Source organism: Haliotis rufescens, unplaced genomic scaffold, assembly GCF_023055435.1.
Source record: "Haliotis rufescens isolate VD_foot unplaced genomic scaffold, xgHalRufe1.0.p SCAF_2, whole genome shotgun sequence".
Taxonomy (NCBI): domain Eukaryota; kingdom Metazoa; phylum Mollusca; class Gastropoda; order Lepetellida; family Haliotidae; genus Haliotis; species Haliotis rufescens.
The window spans coordinates 22,621,759-22,642,126 of record NW_025963890.1 but is presented as its reverse complement, the minus strand read 5'-3'; the positions used below and the strand labels follow the sequence as shown (position 1 = coordinate 22,642,126).

The 20,368-nt window shown below is 42.2% G+C and overlaps 1 protein-coding gene across 3 annotated transcripts in view; it reads left to right on the top strand.

Annotated features, from left to right (window-relative positions):
• The window catches only part of LOC124112013 (cytosolic carboxypeptidase 6-like), a 139,097-nt gene extending 122,477 nt beyond the window's left edge, over window positions 1–16,620 (top strand). Inside the window, exons 10-13 of one of the 3 annotated variants that reach the window (XR_007222177.1) lie at window positions 5,612–5,724; window positions 8,387–8,585; window positions 12,830–15,873; window positions 15,971–16,620. Coding sequence is in view for 2 of the 3 variants with exons in the window: in XM_048399759.1 (XP_048255716.1) it covers window positions 5,612–5,724; window positions 8,387–8,585; window positions 12,830–12,968 (451 nt within the window). In the remaining variant the exon portion in view is untranslated. Of the gene's footprint in view, window positions 1–5,611; window positions 5,725–8,386; window positions 8,586–12,829 lie in introns of all 3 variants that reach the window. The other 2 variants (XM_048399760.1, XM_048399759.1) reach the window with 2 other exon arrangements.
• Window positions 16,621–20,368: the final 3,748 nt, after the last annotated feature.

Sequence of the window (20,368 nt, the reverse complement as noted above, 5' to 3'; positions counted from 1 at the left end):
AAGATGGAGTTGAGTGAGAGATGTTTTCAGTTATATCATGGTGTGTCAACTAAGATTAGAAAGCCAATCTATGGGTCTCCCCTCAAGGGGAATTCTGCTGGAAGTTTTCATACATATAGGAGCTTTTAACAAAATCCACTTCCTTAAGAGGGAATAAGGTGCATAGAGTTGCCTCCCTTAGTCATGTCAGGATTGTAGTTATAATTTCAGATTCATCCTGCTCATGATTCTGGTCTGTCAGCACCAGCACCTTGTTTGATTGTGATTTGTTTTGAGGGCGGGGTGACTTCAACTTCTTTACTCTTACAATGTGACGTTTTGTGGCAGATGACCACAGCACCAGCACCATGGCTTTCACTGCAAGACTATGACCTGTGTCAGTGAGCTGTCCCTGACTTCAAGCTGATTGTATATTACATAACTCAACTACTGATCAGAGCGGCATCAATCTCAACTCACTCACTCACCTATCACCACAACCCTTGTTGTCATGCACACCCTAAATTTGCTATTCATATTTTCATTGTATTTCTCTCTCCTTGCCTTCTGTTACCACTGAAAGTAAATATTTTCATATAACGTGACTGCCAGTGTAAGTGGCTCTGATACGTGCAACATGCTGGTGGAGGAGAATCACATGAGTCGAGCTTCTATTCATTCTATTCTATTCATATATGCATTGAATCTATATCAGCAGTTGGTAGTGAGTCATGGACAAATGAATTCCTAGACACTTAACTCCTGTGTATCACACACAAGCATTACAATGTCCGGCATGGAGGCCCTCTTGTTTTCTATACAGCCTTTATTAACTTGACAGCTTGTTTCAACAGTCAAAATAAAAATAAGTATAAAATTAGACAAAGAAATAATTAGTGTCGGTTGGATGCAAAAATAATATAATTTAAGTTATCTATTTTTTTTTTTTTTATAGATTTTAACATGAGAACAAAGCCTCACTGCTTGGAGTACCAGTGAAGCTAGGAATAGTATTTTAACATAGCTGCTTATAGTTTCAGCCAGGGAAACACATTGTGATTTTTTATCAGCCTCGGTGGTAATGACAAAAGGGATTTAAACTGGAATTATGTTTTCTTTCCCATTCTTGAATTTTAGGGTCAGCAGATCTGTAAACCATGTAATATAAACTACACAACACGTTATTGAGATGATAAGTTCTTTAATGAAGACCATGTGTCAGCCAAAATAATATTGAACTATCAGTATGCATGCTGGTTATTTTTCTCAGTGAATTGTTTCATATAAAAACAAATTCCATGTTTTATTCCTTGCAGAAAATAGCTTAATGGAGGTAAAAACGAGAGTGTGTTTTGGCATGGTAAATATCTGTATTAGAAATATTGTATTTATGCATGCCTTGGAAGATAGAAAAGGGGAACACCATGTTTGTAAACACTGAAAGTAGTACATTGTATCTACCTGATATATTTTATTTGCATATTTATCCTCATATTTATCTGTGAATGATCCCAGTGGGTACCGTTTTTATCCGTTGGCTTTCTCTCCTGAGAAACCTACCCATTATATGATACATAAGCACCTGCCTTGTCCATTGCATGTAGGAAATGGAATGAGATATGAAAAAGTATAAGGTTACACACTTAATTGATTTTTTCCATTTTCACATTACCAAGAATTGGAGCCAGATATTTACTTTATTTACGATTTGAATGGACTTCATTGACGAGATCACATCTTGTATGTTACTGAGAAAAGCCATATAATGAAATTTAAATTAGTATTTACAAGAAATTATCTCTGAAAACAAAAATGAAAAATGTCTATATTATCTAGTTCTGTATCCTGTTCTATACTTTGAAGAGAAAGTTTATGAAGCAAATATATTGAAATTACTACTGTGTTAATCTTCCATTAAAACGATGATAGGAAGTGAGTTCACGATAATGTTCTAAATCACTTTCCTGAGTTGTTATTTCATCATTTGCTTTTCTAATGGACATTTTGTCCCCAGTATTTGGGAAAACATCAAGAATGACAGTTTGGTAATGTTGAATATTCATGAAGTATTGTAGATTGTGATGCTGCCATGTCGCATAGTGCTGAGCCCAGCTGGCAGGCTTCATTTAAATAATGGCATTGTTGGCACTGTTTGATTTACCAAACTCTCCAGAATGTCAATAGGTTGTAGTTCACAGATCATATTTCAAGTTTTTAGTTCATTTGATACTGTATGTGCAATATGGGAAAATGTAATTTCAAGCGGATGAGGTGTTGACGCTTTATTGTGTGAAGTGAAGTAAAAAAATAGAGTGCTGTTCGATGGTAGTTATTTTGGGATGCATTAAGATGAAGCTATCTGAGAACAACTTACTTTGTGATTGTAAAATGTGAAATGGCATATGGTAAGATAGTTTTGAAACATTTATTTAATACTTAACTTTGATCATTTCCAAGCCTTTTGAAGGGTATACTTTCAAGTGTTTTGTTGTCTGTTTTAATTGAAATATTTCATTAAGGCAATGCTATAGCGTGAATCAATGCAGGATAATTGACCTGGTAGTCTAAGGGAGATAACTCCATGTTACCTTTGGTAGAAATCAGGTGTTGAATGAGGCTGGTTTTTGGCCAGAATGTGGACAACGCATAGGACACATGATGATTAACTACTACTACTACTACTACTACAACTACTACTACTACTACAACTACTACTACTACTACTACTACCATATTTGACATAATAAGTGCCCAGGGCACTCTCAAATTTAGAAATAGGGGGGATAATAATAGATTATCATTTTGGTGAAAAAAAACAGTTGAAAGATAAAGTTTGTGGTTTATGCTGACAGCCTGAAATGTTTATGTACGACAGATATGCATGACAAAATTCGCCATGGGCACTTATTACGTCGAATACGGTATTATCTTTTGGACCTTGTTTTTGTGTTGTTCATCATTTGAACTGAAGGTATTACACAGCAAGGTTTCAAAAGTTCATGTAATGATAGCATTTGATGGGTCCAGCTTTTTGGTCTCTCTAACAACCAATAATTTCATGAAAACTTTCAGTGGAAACTGTTCTGACTTGTAGTTCCATGTTAACTTTAATGACAAACATTTCAGTAACACATGTTTTATGAATAACAATACTTCTTGCAGGTTCAATTAAGGGGCTCATCTAAACATCTCACTGAGTGCTCATGTAGGAAGACAAACATGAAACTCAATTTCCACGCAAAATTGATCTGCTACAAAATAGTTTAAAAGTGGCAGTCCACAAGGAAGGGTCACTATTCATCCTACCTGTAGTCCAGGGCCCACTTGCACAGAACAGTCTTAGTTACAATCGATCTTAGGCGGCTACAATCAACTTTACAATCACCATACAATTGTCCTATTCCACTTGCACAAACCGAACTCAGCAAGCTTGTAAAATGGCTTGGAGTTCGGATCGCGAACTTAGCTAAGATTGAAATCTTCACCAGTGGAGGTATGAATATTTTAAACTCGACTCCTGTCTACAGTTGTCTGCAAACGCGCATAGTTTGCTGCGCATACAATAAGTGGAAGCGGTAACGACACGCAACACGTACCTCCCTCCATCGCACTTTGCACAGTTTCAAGAAAGGTCCCAATTATTTGAAGGAAACGATTACTAGAATGAAGGCATATATTCTTGTCGGCATTAATACTGTTGTGATTTAGGAATTGTTTTCTATTTCAACAAGAGAAATACCTACTCATGTTTTTATTCAAAGTATTGAAATACGAATAAATACATTATTTAGTAACAAAATTATTATGAAAATTAAAATAAATAATAATAATAATATTTCCTACAACCATAACGCGTAAATGCATGATCGTCATCTATTTGGGGGAGCTTTTCGTAAAATCCTAAATATATCCTTCATGTTTTCGTTTCGTTGCTACAACAAAGGATGTTATGACTACCATTTCAAAACACAGAAAGACGCATAAACGCATAGACGGGAAATAAGAATAATGAATAATGTTTCGAGAAAGCAATTGTCTATATATATTCACTGGGTATTATTATTACTTATTTATTTTAAAAGTGTGAATTTTATTTTGGCTTATTATCGGAAATTTAGCAAAAACTTCAAATGTTTCATCATGTATATTTGCTTGTTTGAATACTTGTATTTTTTTCTTTTAAACCCCGATATTTAACCGCTCGTCACCGTCCCATTTGATTTTAGATTTAAACATGTATGATTTACTCTTCAGCTTGTATTTATTTGTAGATTAATTTAATGATAAACTAAAGACAAAATAACTGACATGAATGTGACCCAAAAGAAATATGGTGGGGGGGGGGGGGGGGGGGGGGGGGGCTCAGGAAGGTTTTTATCCTTCCCTTGTTTAGCGGAAAGGTATGTTGTTTCACATTTCTTTCAGTATTGAGTCGGATGTGAATATTCCTTTTAGCTATCTACTCGATAGTTCCATGTTTAACTGTGGTAATTAACGATATTTCTGATGTAAAATATGTGGTGCATTCTTCATGTTGTTAAAGTGTCGATTCGAATTATAAAGTTTAACAAAATAAAGAGGCATGGTTTGAACGTAAAGCCGATTATTTATGTGAAACTGACCAAGCCTTGCACGCCATTTTGTCAAGTTTATTCAGGGACTACAACGATCTTAGCTACTTAAGATTGGTCCGGACCAATTGTAAGTTTCGATTGTTGCTTACAATGATCTAAGCCTACAATCGCTTTGTGCAAGTGGATGACGGTTGTAGCCGAAGCCTAAGATCGCGATCTGAAGGATTTACAATAATTGTAGCGCTAAGATCGCTTTGTGCAAGTGGACCCTGGACTGGTTGACTTATCAAAGGCTTTTTATGATCCCTGGAATAGGACAATAGTTTCCTTTTTCAGACAAACAAGTTCAGTTTCCACCCTTGCTGAACTAGGCTGAAATTATGAAGTTATATTTTGGCTGAACAACAAGTCTATGCATAGTCCAATCAAAATACCGTAGAGATATTGACATCCGGTTCATAAACAACAATTACACGTTCCAGTGTTGGATGAAAGTAGGACGATAGCATTCCAGCTTGGATTGATCTTTAGATTCGTAGCCTAGTGGTTAAATTGTTTGCTCGTCACGCCGGGGACCTGGGTTCGATTCCCGACATGGGTACAATGTGTGAAGCCCATTTCTGTTGTCCCCAGCCGTGATATTGCTGGAATATTGCTAAAAGTGGCATAAAAACAAAACTCACTCACTCACTAGATTCAGTCTCAACATACCTTGTATCTTATACTGGGCAAAAAATGTCAGGGATCATGAATATTTTAAGGTATAGACATTTTTGTAGTGAAGACTGAGCACACAATTTCATATTTCACACATTTCAGAAATAATTCATGGTCCCCAACTTTCTTTGTTCATCTTATATGCTTGAATAAGGTTTGTCATGCTGCACCTTCCTCATGATATAGGTATAACAATATCTGGGTCTCTAATTATTGCACTTCCCTTCATTTGCACTGTTTTTGCAGGAAATTCTCCGGTCCATGTGGTCATCTGACACAGTGATGTAGTTCTCAGCCAGTTTGTGTTAAACCTGGTTCATGTAAACTTGTTGTGTTTGCAGGACCCTGGGGGGCTGTATGGACGAGAACGCCCACTGCTACACCCTGGAGGTGTCCTTCTTCAGCTACCAGACCAGCACCACCGGCCAGGCCATGCCCTACACAGAGGAGGGCTGTATCCTTCACAACTACGGGTGGGGAGTATAGCTTCTTATCAACCACTGTCAACTGGTAGATATAATCAATGAAGAATGAGTGCTTCAGGAAGAGTCCTTGTCTGGACATTTGATATGCCTTTAAAAAGGGCCGACTGTAGAACAGCATCTTCTTCCATGGGAGTTCTGTGGAAGAATAACTCCCCAGTACTGTATGAAGATCAAGTGGTCAGGCCGATTGAGTGTCACAGTGGCTTGAATGCATTGATTGTTGTTCATGCTATCAATGACTGGTTTGCCAGACCCAGGTTTGATTATTTACCGGCCAGGTGTAGCTGGAAGACTGAGGTGAAGACAACGTTCTCACACTCATTCAGTGGTTGGAGGGGATCAGAGATACTGCCCGACATATTATACACACACTGCAATGTCACTAGTGCCATTCTAAAGTGATTGCTTTCAAAAGGCCTTACATGTGACGCTCATGTAGACCACAGCTGTGAATATAGTGGGTGTAAGTGTTCAAAATTAGCCCTGAAAGTGGAAGGGTCCTTGTCACAACTAAATAAGGGACCCCTGGACTCAAAGATTTTTGCAGCAAACAAAAAAAACCCCAGGACCCTTCACTTTCTAAGACTGGCTGAGAAATCACTTCCAATTATTAATACAGGGGTCGATTTTACTGCTGGCCCATTGGCCCGTGGCCAGTTAAGATTACAATGGACTTGCTGAAACGTAAAGTAGATGGCCCGTCTGGCTAGTCAAAATTTCACCCTATCTCCATGTATGATTCATTTTTTCAGTTGATCATCTCAGTAGAATGACAACCTGCCGCCATTTTGTAACTTCTTTTTTTGCTCCTAAATCGCCATGTAATGAGCCAAATGGAAGCCAAGATTTGATCTCAGAGTGCAGGAAAGAATGCTTTAGGGGTGAGGAGTTTTCACTTTTCAGGGCCATTTAGTTATAGGCCAGCTAGTTATAGGCCAGCTAGTTTGGAGAAGGGCCAGAAACTGTCAAAAGGAGCAAACCCTGCTGGCTACATAGACGTTTGTTGTTAAATCTACCCCTGTTCATTTGACAGTATGTTTATCTAAGTTTGCTATGATGGTGAAACAGTCTCTGTGAATCTCTGACGCCTTTCTTTGACCATTTGAGTGCCTTTCTAAGTGTCTTATTGCCATCTGACAGGGATGGCGTGTTTAATAGAAATACATTCCATTCCCTTCAGTGGTTATATTTTGCAGCTTTGTAAGAATAAGTTACTTAGTTTAGACAGGGTTCATATAGGTATTAAAATGTCAAGATGTGAAAAGTTCTCTTCAGAATGAAAGAAACACATTCTTGTTATTGTCAACTAATGACAACAGTTTGAGCCGAACAGCGTCTTCCACAGAACAGATAATGGCAAAACAGTCTTTATGTCTTAATGGAGCTCAATCATAGGGCATTCAAAAACATAATGGACAATTACCAATATATAATTGGCCATTAATCTTTAGATATTATACCAAGAAGGAGACTTTTGCCACACTTGGAATGGCCCATCCCAAAACAATATCAGATTCTGTCTGTTTCTTCTTGTCTTTGACTGGGCCATCTTAGATTTATGCTCGGTACTTCTACAGGAGACAGAATTTTCAGATGACTTGACAAATGAGTTATTTGGACATGAAATTATGCAAAATAAGAATATAATTACAATATGTCGATATGCTACATACAGTAATTTCTTGTAAGGAAGCAAGAAGTATGTTTCCTATCAATATGTGGTTTATGTTGATGTCCTCATGTTGAAAGTTGGGGCCCAGGTGGCCCAGTTGTCTATGGTGCCCCAAGTGATTGAGTTCCATGACCATGGGTTTGAACCCCAGATTTGCCCTGATGATACATGGTTTGTTGGGACCACACCCATGCTCTTGGGTTTCACCTAGGGGGTAAACGTCAGGAGCTGCATCCCGTCAATCAAACAGGCCATGATGAAACTGAAATACTGTTGAAAGTTACGTACATTAAACCAACTCACTGACTCTATTCCTATTCCTTCTGAATTGTTCCTTCATCTAGTAATTAGTTTCCATGGCAAGTTTGATCGAAATTTCCAGATTTGTAAATCTCTGTAAACGTTTTTTCATAGGTACCTGAGATAGTGTTTTATTGAATTTGAGCATAAGTAGATGTGCATACCCCGGTGTGCTGTGTCAACTTAGTATTTGTATGTGTTGGTGCTTTCAATAGACATATTTTATCTCAGTCTAGCACTGACATGAAAAAGTGCAGTCAAGAATTATGAAATAGTCAAATGTATGATGTCACTTATTATCTTACGGTAGGAGTGACTCTGTTGTTCCACAACATTCTTTGACTGTGACATCACTACAGTGTCGCCACATCTTGGCACTATTGTGATCTCCTCTATGTAACACTGAGCTATGTTCCATGTTTAAAGTCGGCTTCGACAAGGTTTGTATGTGAGCTGTTGGTAGGTAAGAGTGCAATAGAATGCACAGCAATCCACATATTGTTTTATTGGTATAGAAGCATTGAACATAGTATTATGAAAATAGCTATTAGATTTAAATACTTAAAAAATATATCCCAGACGACATCAATTAATATAATCAATCAAAGTAAAACTTTGAGCTTAGTACCAGTATGTATGTGGCCCTTGACTGTGTTGAGACATGAAGCTGGGCCGGAACCTGGCGCGGACATTCCTGGACTACTACAAGCTCATCGGCTACATCAGCGCCAAGCCTAGCAGCAGCATTGTCCCCAAGCCTGGGATGTACCGACACCGGGAGCGCCAGAACAATGACAGAGCAGTGTCAGAACCCAATGGGAGGAACCCCCTAGATGACACCAGGTACTACAGCCAAAGGTAGCTAGACAAGCAAAATAATTCTGAGAATTTATTTGGAATCCTGGAAATTAATAATACTGTGAAAAAGGATGAAGGGAACTTGATGATCCTGGGTGGGTGGAGTAGCCTGGTGAGGTAGTGAGGTGGAGTAGCCTGGTAGGGTAGCCAGGTGGTGTAACCTGGTGGGGTAGCCAGGTGGAGTAGTGAGGTGGAGTAGCCTGGTGAGGTAGCCAGGTGGAGTAGCCTGGTAGGGTAGCCAGGTGGTGTAACCTGGTGGGGTAGCCAGGTGGTGTAGCCAGGTGGTGTAACCTGGTGGAGTAGCCTGGTAGGGTAGCCAGGTGGAGTAGCCTGGTAGGGTAGCCAGGTGGTGTAACCTGGTGGAGTAGCCTGGTAGGGTAGCCAGGTGGTGTAACCTGGTGGAGTAGCCTGGTAGGGTAGCCAGGTGGAGTAGCCTGGTAGGGTAGCCAGGTGGTGTAACCTGGTGGAGTAGCCTGGTAGGGTAGTGAGGTGGAGTAGCCTGGTAGGGTAATGAGGTGGTGTAACCTGGTGGAGTAGCCTGATAGGGTAGCCAGGTGGAGTAGCCTGGTGAGGTAGCCAGGTGGAGTAGCCTGGTAGGGTAGCCTGGTGGTGTAACCTGGTGGAGTAGCCTGGTAGTGTAGTCAGGTGGAGTAGCCTGGTAGGGTAGCCAGGTGGAGTAGCCTGGTAGGGTAGCCTGGTGGTGTAACCTGGTGGAGTAGCCTGGTCGGGTAGCCAGGTGGTGTAACCTGGTGGAGTAGCCTGGTAGGGTAGCCAGGTGGTGTAACCTGGTGGAGTAGCCTGGTAGGGTAGCATGGTGGTGTAACCTGGTGGAGTAGCCTGGTCGGGTAGCCAGGTGGTGTAACCTGGTGGAGTAGCCTGGTAGGGTAGCATGGTGGTGTAACCTGGTGGAGTAGCCTGGTCGGGTAGCCAGGTGGTGTAACCTGGTGGAGTAGCCTGGTAGGGTAGCCAGGTGGTGTAACCTGGTGGAGTAGCCTGGTAGGGTAGCATGGTGGTGTAACCTGGTGGAGTAGCCTGGTAGGGTAGCCAGGTGGTGTAACCTGGTGGAGTAGCCTGGTAGGGTAGCCAGGTGGTGTAACCTGGTGGAGTAGCCTGGTAGGGTAGCCAGGTGGTGTAACCTGGTGGAGTAGCCTGGTAGGGTAGCCAGGTGGTGTACCCTGATGGAGTAGTCTGGTAGGGTAGCCAGGTGGTGTACCCTGGTGGAGAAGCCTGGTAGGGTAGCCAGGTGGTGTAACCTGGTGGAGTAGCCAGGTGGAGTAGCCAGGTTTTGTAACCTGGTGGAGTAGCCTGGTAGGGTAGCCAGGTGGTGTAACCTGGTGGAGTAGCCTGGTAGGGTAGCCAGGTGGTGTAACCTGGTGGAGTAGCCTGGTAGGGTAGCCAGGTGGTGTAACCTGGTGGAGTAGCCTGGTAGGGTAGCCAGGTGGAGTAGCCTGGTGGAGTAGTCTGGTAGTGTAGCCAGGTGGTGTACCCTGGTGGAGTAGTCTGGTAGGGTAGCCAGGTGGTGTAACCTGGTGGAGTAGTCAGGTAGGGTAGCCAGGTGGTGTAACCTGGTGGAGTAGCCTGGTAGGGTAGCCAGGTGGAGTAGCCTGGTAGGGAAACCAGGTGTAGTAGCCTGGTAGGGTAGCCTGGTAGGGTAGCCAGGTGGAGTAGCCTGGTAGGGTAGCCTGGTAGGGTAGCCAGGTGGAGTAGCCTGGTAGGTAGCCAGGTGGAGTAGTCTGGTAGGGTAGCCTGGTAGGGTAGCCAGGTGGAGTAGCCTGGTAGGGTAGCCTGGTAGGTAGCCAGGTGGAGTAGTCTGGTAGGGTAGCCAGGTGGAGTAGCCTGGTAGGGTAGCCAGGTGGAGTAGCCTGGTGGAGTAGTCTGGTAGGGTAGCCAGGTGGAGTAGCCTGGTAGGTAGCCAGGTGGAGTAGTCTGGTAGGGTAGCCTGGTAGGGTAGCCAGGTGTAGTAGCCTGGTAGGGTAGCCTGGTAGGGTAGCCAGGTGGAGTAGCCTGGTAGGGTAGCCTGGTAGGGTAGCCTGGTAGGGTAGCCAGGTGGAGTAGCCTGGTAGGGTAACCAGGTGGAGTAGCCTGGTGGAGTAGTCTGGTAGGGTAACCAGGTGGTGTAACCTGGTGGAGTAGTCTGGTAGGGTAGCCAGGTAGGGTAGCCAGGTGGAGTAGCCTGGTGGAGTAGTCTGGTAGGGTAGCCAGGTAGGGTAGCCAGGTGGAGTAGCCTGGTGGAGTAGTCTGGTAGGGTAGCCAGGTAGGGTAGCCAGGTGGAGTAGCCTGGTGGAGTAGTCTGGTAGGGTAACCAGGTGGTGTAACCTGGTGGAGTAGTCTGGTAGGGTAGCCAGGTAGGGTAGCCAGGTGGAGTAGCCTGGTGGAGTAGTCTGGTAGGGTAACCAGGTGGTGTAACCTGGTGGAGTAGCCTGGTAGGGTAGCCAGGTAGGGTAGCCAGGTGGAGTAGCCTGGTAGGGTAGCCAGGTGGAGTAGCCTGGTAGGGTAACCTGGTGGAGTAGCCTGGTAGGGTAGCCATGTGGTGTAACCTGGTGGAGTAGCCTGGTAGGGTAGCCATGTGGTGTAACCTGGTGGAGTAGTCTGGTAGGGTAGCCAGGTGGAGTAGCCTGGTAGGGTAGCCAGGTGGAGTAGCCTGGTAGGGTAACCTGGTGGAGTAGCCTGGTAGGGTAGCCATGTGGTGTAACCTGGTGGAGTAGCCTGGTAGGGTAGCCAGGTGGAGTAGCCTGGTGGAGTAGCCTGGTAGGGTAGCCAGGTGGAGTAGCCTGGTAGGGTAGCCAGGTGGAGTAGCCTGGTAGGGTAGCCAGGTGGAGTAGTCTGGTAGGGTAGCCTGGTAGGGTAGCCAGGTGGAGTAGTCTGGTAGGGTAGCCAGGTGGAGTAGCCTGGTAGGGTAGCCAGATGGAGTAGCCTGGTAGGGTAGCCAGGTGGAATAGTCTGGTAGGGTAGCCAGGTGGAGTAGCCTGGTAGGGTAGCCAGGTGGAGTAGCCTGGTAGGGTAGCCAGGTGGAGTAGTCTGGTAGGGTAGCCAGGTGGAGTAGCCTGGTAGGGTAGCCAGGTGGAGTAGTCTGGTAGGGTAGCCAGGTGGAGTAGTCTGGTAGGGTAGCCAGGTGGAGTAGCCTGGTAGGGTAGCCAGGTGGAGTAGTCTGGTAGGGTAGCCAGGTGGAGTAGCCTGGTAGGGTAGCCTGGTAGTGAAGCCAGGTGTAGTAGCCTGGTAGTGTAGCCAGGTGGAGTAGCCTGGTAGTGTAGCCAGGTGGAGTAGTCTGGTAGGGTAGCCAGGTGGAGTAGCCTGGTAGGGTAGCCTGGTAGTGTAGCCAGGTGGAGTAGCCTGGTAGGGTAGCCAGGTGGTGTAACCTGGTGGAGTAGCCTGGTAGTGTAGCCAGGTGGAGTAGCCTGGTAGTGTAGCCAGGTGTAGTAGCCTGGTAGTGTAGCCAGGTGGAGTAGCCTGGTAGTGTAGCCAGGTGGTGTAACCTGGTGGAGTAGCCTGGTAGTGTAGCCAGGTCTAGTAGCCTGGTAGTGTAGCCAGGTGTAGTAGCCTGGTAGTGTAACCTGGTGGAGTAGTCTGGTAGGGTAGCCTGGTAGTGTAGCCAGGTGGAGTAGCCTGGTAGGGTAGCCAGGTGGTGTAACCTGGTGGAGTAGCCTGGTAGTGTAGCCAGGTGTAGTAGCCTGGTAGTGTAGCCAGGTGGAGTAGCCTGGTAGTGTAGCCAGGTGGAGTAGCCTGGTAGGGTAGCCAGGTGGAGTAGCCAGGTGGAGTAGCCTGGTAGGGTAGCCAGGTGGAGTAGCCTGGTAGGGTAGCCAGGTGGAGTAGTCTGGTAGGGTAGCCAGGTGGAGTAGTCTGGTAGTGTAGCCAGGTGGAGTAGCCTGGTAGGGTAGCCAGGTGGAGTAGCCTGGTAGGGTAGCCAGGTGGGAAAGAGTAGTCAGCTATCGCTTGTCCTAGTGCTTCTCAATCCTACAATGAGGCTTACATTATCAATCACAGGTGTTGTCAAAGACCTGCATCACTTCAGGCTTTCCTCCCACATCAAAGTGACACACCATGTTATAAGTTAAATACTCTTCCAGGCAGAGGTAAACTTGTTTACTCTCTTTTAACTACAAGTTACCAGATATACTTGAGATGAAATTCACCAAGTATCATTATTCAAATTGTAGAATAATTATCCTTTTTGTCATATATGTCATGATTGTCCCCTATCATGAATGCCCAGTTCCTAATGAGACAATACTGTCTGTGTTTGGCAGATACGGAGATAAATCTAGTCGAGAAGAGAAGAGCTCCCGGCGAGGTGCCGACTACACCATCAACAGCAGCAGCAGCGCCTTCTCCGACACGCCGACATCCATCAGACTACAACTAAAGGAGAGAGATCGCAGATTCTAATCTGTGTATGGAATATGACAGTAATACATGATTAATCAAAATCCCTGACCTAGATCCTCCATGGTAGCTTCCAGTGTTCCTCCCGTCATTCACTTGTGGGATGTGATACTGTAGCCATAGATTACCCATACCCATCATGTTGTAATCCATTCCGGGTGTCACCACAGTGAAGTGACATAGGTGACGTGGGTGAAAGCAACATTTGAGTGACGGCAATGTACGAGTGTCCATTGCAAGTAGGGGAATGGCAGTGTTATTAATGGCTGATGGCCTTCTGTCTACAACCCTGATGACATGGACTTACGTAACATAATACCTGCCTCTGATCTCTCGTTGAAGATGCGTGCTGTATAGATGTATGGGAGTGATATTGTATCAGAATATGCATGGGCCTGACATCCAGCAGTGACTTTGAGCCCAGAAATACAGGACATGGTCAGAGTTCTTCATATCAAATAGGTTTTTGAAGCTAGAGGATACTAGGTAATGAATAGCAAGTAGTCACTGACGAAAGGGATTTCCAACGGAGAACTGTTAGACTTCACATTCCGATTGAACATCCTTTCATGTTTCAAATTAGCATCAATCTTGAAATCTTTCACGAAATTGTTAAGGAAGATAGCTGTCCTGAGTGGCAGACTGAAATAGGTTTCAGTGTGACAGAGTTAGCGTGATCTTCAGTGAACAGATTAAGAGGCCATTTATTCAGTGTCCAAAGTGATGTCACCAAGGCGTTGACCATCAGCTTCAGGACAATTAAAGACCAATGTTACCAAGGCTGTTGACCTTCACCTTCAGAACAATTGAAGATCAATGTCACCAAGGCGTTGACCTTCACCTTCAGAACAATTGAAGATCAATGTCACCAAGGCTGTTGACCATCAGCTTCAGGACAATTGAAGACCAATGTTACCAGGACTGTTCATCTTCATCTCAACATTTATATAGACAGAAAGGCCTAAGACGAAAATTTAAAAGTTCAAAAGTTCAAAGTGATTTCAGTTTTGAAGTAAACCAAGTTATGATCATGAATATCAAAGATACTTACTGTATGTATTTTTGTATACATATTCATCAAAATCTAAGCCTATGAAACATTTCATCATGCCTCACATCCCACTGAATGAAGTTTGGAAAATAAGTCAATATAGATATTTACTTCCTTAGTCCCTGCCAGAACACTAACAAAATATTATTTTTTAGCAAAAGAGTATTTTTAACCTGTGACTCATTCTAGATATTATTTTTCTATTATATTCTTAGAACCAGAAGTTTTTTGCCATTCTGATCTTTTGGCAATGAAAATGATTACAAATCTGTTTTGACGGGAATTCTGCGGCCTGTTACATGGACTGCCGACACGGTACAAGCACTTGGGGCATCCCGTCCTCCGTGAAATAGTCTGTTGTCCCCCACAACGCCAGGGATTGCAGGACTCTCTCAAATGGTAGTCCAGAGTAGCCGCCTATGTCACGGAACACTTGTCGCCATGTGCAGGGGAGGAGATGGCAATATATTCTCATAAACTTAAAATATCTGACAATATTTCATGCATATTAATTTATGGATTCATATTTATCATTGTCAATCAATACTACAGTACAGTATAATAACACAACAAATATTTGTTATGTTAAATATATTTTAGTTTTGATTGACATTGATAAACATGAATTTAATTATGGTGGTTAAATAATAGATAAATGGTTAAATAATATGTAAAATATTTAAAAATATTTGAAGCTTATATCATATTTTACCATGATATAGAGGTAGCCAGTATGCCTGTATCTCTATGCTTGTCATTGTGATAGTCCAGCAAGTGTTGTGTTGTTAAACTAGTATTGATCAAAGGGGAACAAAATGTTATTCTTGTATATTCCTCTAAGGATGTGCCAACAAAATGTTTTATTTTATTGTTTACACTTGGTTTCCTCACCATCAAGACTGTCCGTCCACTTTTAGAAAGCTTATATTATTTTACTACTTTTTTGTTTTCATAATATTGCATTATGTTTTTAATATGTACATAATATGACTAGACTGCATAATCTTGCACAATTTTTGTGTGTTCAAGTTGCATATTCACACTCAAATCGAATAGCAGCCTTTGAGATCTTCTTTTACAACTAATAGTCCCACTGGTACATTATTGTATTGCATAGCTCAGGTGAATAATGAGAATATGAAGATAGGGGGAATAGAAAGTAAGATGTCTGTATTATTCTTGATGTCCTTCTCACCGAGGTACAACGGGTGACAGATCAGTGACTCATCTGTCTTTGTTGTGAGGAATGCTGAATAATGAAACATCTTGGGGGTCATTTTTTGGATATGAAAGTATTATCGAGATATTTCTTTTTCTAAACAGGCAGCTGGACAAGACATGTTCCAAGAGGTGAAACACATTGTCTGTTGAGGATGCTGATGTAGTCTTTTTCGGGCACAATCCAATTATTTATGGTTTCATTGGCTGATCAGGCGAGATGTCTGTGTGTGGAAATTACATTACAGGCAAAGCTTATTGAATAAGCAACAAATCGTGAGTTTTTGACACTAACAGGAAAACATATTTGGAGGAGGACCTGTTTGACCTGCAGGGCTGTTCCTACTTGATCGTGTGTAATGTAAGGCAGGCAAAGATAATCAAGAGGCATCGTAACTTTTGTTTCCACAATTTCTTGAAGTATTTACCTCCCCAATTGCTGCTATTTTCTCAGCGCACTACTGGGTTATGGAATTATGTTTTTTGCACCAAACTTGAAGTTTATGAGTCTGATGTCGGGAAATGGTTTTTCGTACAATTTATAGACCTAGGCTTAGAGCAGGTGATACCGGGCACTGCACAGATACGCTATGTTCATATGTGAAGATTCTCTCTGTGTCTTTAAGTTTCTGGGGGCGGGTATGTTTATACTTGGGGAAGGTAATTTAAATCTTGCATGAGAGGAGATTTTACTATTTAGACAATTCTTTCTGTGTCTTTAAGTTTCTGGGGGCAGGTATGTTTATACTTGGGGAAAGGTCATTTAAATCTTGCATGAGAGGAGATTTTGCTATTTAGACAATTCTTTCTGTGTCTTTAAGTTTCTGGGGGCAGGTATGTTTATACTTGGGGAAAGGTCATTTAAATCTTGCATGAGAGGAGATTTTGCTATTTAGACAATTCTTTCTGTGTCTCTAAGTTTCTGGGGGTGGGTATGTTTATACTTGAGGAAAGGTCATTTAAATCTTGCATGAGAGGAGATTTTGCTATTTAGACAATTCTTTCTGTGTCTCCAAGTTTCTGGGGGTGGGTATGTTTATACTTGAGGAAAGGTCATTTAAATCTTGCATGAGAGATTTTACTATTTAGACAATTTGGCTCTGGGGTTGCATCGTTTTTCTGTTTTAAAAGTACATGTGATTTGGTTTCTGTTTTGTTAGTTTGTGTTTGTGGTCATAAATTGAAAGATTTGCCATTACCATTACCATTGTTAAGCACATCTCTGTCATTCCACATATTACAGTACACAATATATCTCAGTCCATGTTATAACTGTTGACAAAAAATGTGATATCTTGTGATTTGATGTGTTTAAAACATAGTGTATGTATTGTTTTCAAAGCTGACCTCAGTATCATTGAAATAGAAGAATACATGAACTTTTAACTGTCTTGTCATACATATTTTGGGCCATCATGAATTATTAGATGTCACCAAAATGTTTAAGAAGTGTGATGCAGGTGGGATCTTTTGTATATATATTTGTTTTAAACAACCAGTTCAAGACATCTGGGACGAATGTGATTCACAGGTCTCCAGTACCTCATGCTTGTCATAAGCTTGTTTGTTTGTTTAATGCTGCACTCAGCATTGTTACAGGTGTATGATAGCACTAAGTGATGTGATGGTGTTCGTAAATATCCCAGGCTGGACGGGAAAATCCAGTGCTGGACATTGTGAACAGCTATCCACAAGGACAAGTTAATGACCACGTCAACATGCCTGCATACCCAATTCCTGAAGCCACCTCAATCAGAATATCATTACTTGTCATAAGAGTTGGCTCATGAGGATCAGGTGGACACAATGGGGACCTAGCTCACTTGGATTGTTGCTCATGCTGTCAACCACGTCAGATTGTAAAATATCAAGGTTTTGTTTAGGCAATCTGACGTGATACAGCTTGAATATTTCTGACTGCTGCATAAAACAACATTCACTCCCTTATATAGGAGAAAGGTGGGAAGAGTTTTGTGATATTTGATTGTGTAGCACACTGTAATGTGAGGGCGACTTCTCTGAATGTGTGAGATGTCGGCTGGAGCAGTGACAGACAGCTTTATGCATGGATGTTGCTGAGCTGGATGAGGGGCCACTCTTCACACCTGACATAAGTGAGCCCACTTGCTAAAAGCCATTTGCCATGTCTAGCCAGGTTGTAGGCAAGGTGCGAAGTGGTTGTGGCGTCCAGGCAGCAATCACACCATGCTGTAGTCACACTAAGTGACCAATGTCTGTCCAAGATTAACTTGATCAGTGGGAGTGAACTGCACTGAGTTTGTGCAGCAGGGATAAGGTGTTATAGTGAGTGAGTGAGTATGGTTTTACGCCGCTTTTGGCAATGTTCCCGCAACATCAGAGCAGGGGACACCAGAAATGGGCTTCACACATTGTACCCACGAGGGGAATTGAACCTGGGTCTTCAGCATAACGAGCAAACGCTTTAACCACTAGGCTATACCACTACCCCGATAAAGTGTTGTAGCTCATCAAGCCTGAGTCAAATCCAGAACAGAGTGAGTGCACACAATACCCAAGTCACGGGTAAATAGGGGTTATGTCCAAGTGTGGTTGCACCTGGCGCAGGTGCCTAAGTAGTGTTGTCCATCTCTATGTCAGGCTATCATGACCAGGGTAGAAGTTCCTAGACCAAGGGTCACCTTGTGAAACAGTTGGATGGTGTAGTGACCAGAGTACTGCTCATGATAGCTGGATAAGCCAACAGCCATGACATGAAAGCCAAACATATTACATGTATTTGATCCATGGCTCATTACTGATACAAACTGTACCTTTTGTGAATGATTATGTTTGGGGCTGGTATTTGTGTCATACTTCACTACAAGGCAGGGCATGTTCAAAGGTGATGGATGACATTCAAATTGCATCCTCACCACTGGAAATATACATGTACACAAACCTGTGATAGTTACATGGCTAGAGAGCCCATTAAAGGGCATCGGTCTTGACTGATTATGTTTCATCACGCCCCAGTCTGCCCCAAACTTGAATATTTACAAGTCGTTACAAACGCTGGAGCACAAACAAACGTTGTCCAAGTGCAAGGAAAAACAAAACAACATTTGACATTGAGATATTTCATTTCTTTATTCATGATTTGCAATGACAAGTTTTACGACACATGTCCGACATACATTTCACTAACACATTGCAATATACAGCATCAATAACAACTTGACACCAGTGTTGACTTACAAAGATGAACCTGACAGGTCTACTGAGATAAATAATACTTGCATTGAATGTGATTAGATATGTCCATATACAAATGCATGCTTCCGCCTCAATCTACACCATCGATACGGAGATGAATTTGAACTACTATCACGCTGAGTGACCAAAATCGTTTCTAAAAAGTTGAGCAAGTTTAACAATAAGTTTCCACATAAAAGACATAATTGTAGTTTTGACTGAGTACCACTAAGGACAATTGTTTGACTGCAGCAGCATATACAGAATAATAAATAAAGCTGTTTACATGTGAGGAACTGTACAACATTGCAAGCAGTGAGTTTGTATATATGTCAATGTGTAAAATGACTGAAATTTTCACCAAGGCAATTTAAAAAACGCCAAAATATTTCAGTCATTTTACAATTATTTTTCCATTTGTTATATTATAACTTCCAAACATTTTCATGCTCTGTTTCATCACCCAAGGACTGAAAATGATAGGACTAAAAGAAAACGAAAGTCAATGTATTATTTTAGCATTTGGTTTACTTCTAATCCCAGCATAATTAGTCTATTGAAAACATTTTAACCCCTTTTGAACTTTGTACTAACTTTCAGTCTATGAACTGTCCTTAGGGCAGCTAGACTACCCTTCTACAAGGCCCATGTCAAGACTTTTCGTATATTCTTTTAGCATATCCTGGAATGAGTGTGGGAGTATGCTGAAATATAGGTTATTAGCGGCATAAAACCAATTTTCACAGTGAGGAACACCAGAAATAAGCTTCAAATATAGTTCCCATGTGGGGAGACAAACCCCGGGCAGGACAAGTGAATGCTACAAGACTATCCCACTGCCCCAAGAACCTGGAATTAGAATGGACCTTATTCCTAAATAAAACATCCATGTGATTGACAACTGACTACAGAATAACTAGCATATACCACCACACAAACAGTCAAGACTTTATTGCTGTCCTCTATATCAGCATCCATTCCTAATTACATTTTCTTGTGCCTCACACTTTTCAAGGCAATGTAATCAGAACCACACAAAGCCTTGTGTGCAACGTATAGAGACCAGGGTTAGAGTTATCTCCCTTGTTAACACACTTAAAATCTCAAGCATAAAGGCATCACTGTTTTGTTAACAGCAAAACTATTGACGCATAAGCATGTAGAGCAAAGCAGTGTACTGATGGCAACTTTAGCCTAGGCATAAATTATGTCGAGTATTAAAAACAAATATCCTGTTCAATATCACTACATCATCTCGCATGCTTCCCAGACATGGACAACTTCGTCTTAAATATCCCTGTTAAACTGATGTTTCATTTTATCCTCATCACTGGTCCATTGTCCACCAAACATGTAACATCTGAGTTGAAAGACACTGGCTGCTCCTTGGTAAACCTGGTGTGGATCAAAGCATAGCGCAAACCCATATCCAACAGTACATATCTCAATACAGTGAAACATTTTCATCACCCTTTGTTCCCTGTCAAACAAGCTGGGACCACGATCATTTTATTTTCTAATCTCAAAAGTTGCTGATACAGATTAGTTTGATTGAAAACAATTCATCCTGGTCAGACACCATACACCTGCAGTGTGCAAATAAGTGCCTGCCTGGTAGCCTGTGACTACTTTCTTTTCAAACTGGCAAGTGAAAATAACAACCCAATTTTCTGTCTAACATGAAAAGAGAAGGAATTTCTTGCCCAAATGGTCAGAATTTAAATGGCTGAGCTCAAAGATGTACTGGAACATTGTGTCATGCTTGTTCGGGCGCCTTGTCACTAGTTCTGTAGGAGACTGATATTGACTCAGACAACAGGTTTCTAACTTTGTTGAAACGTGAACACCTTTTCTCTGCTACCAAATTTCTCCTTGTATTTGGTTGTTTAAAAGTAACCAGCTACTCAAATCTAAAATCAGC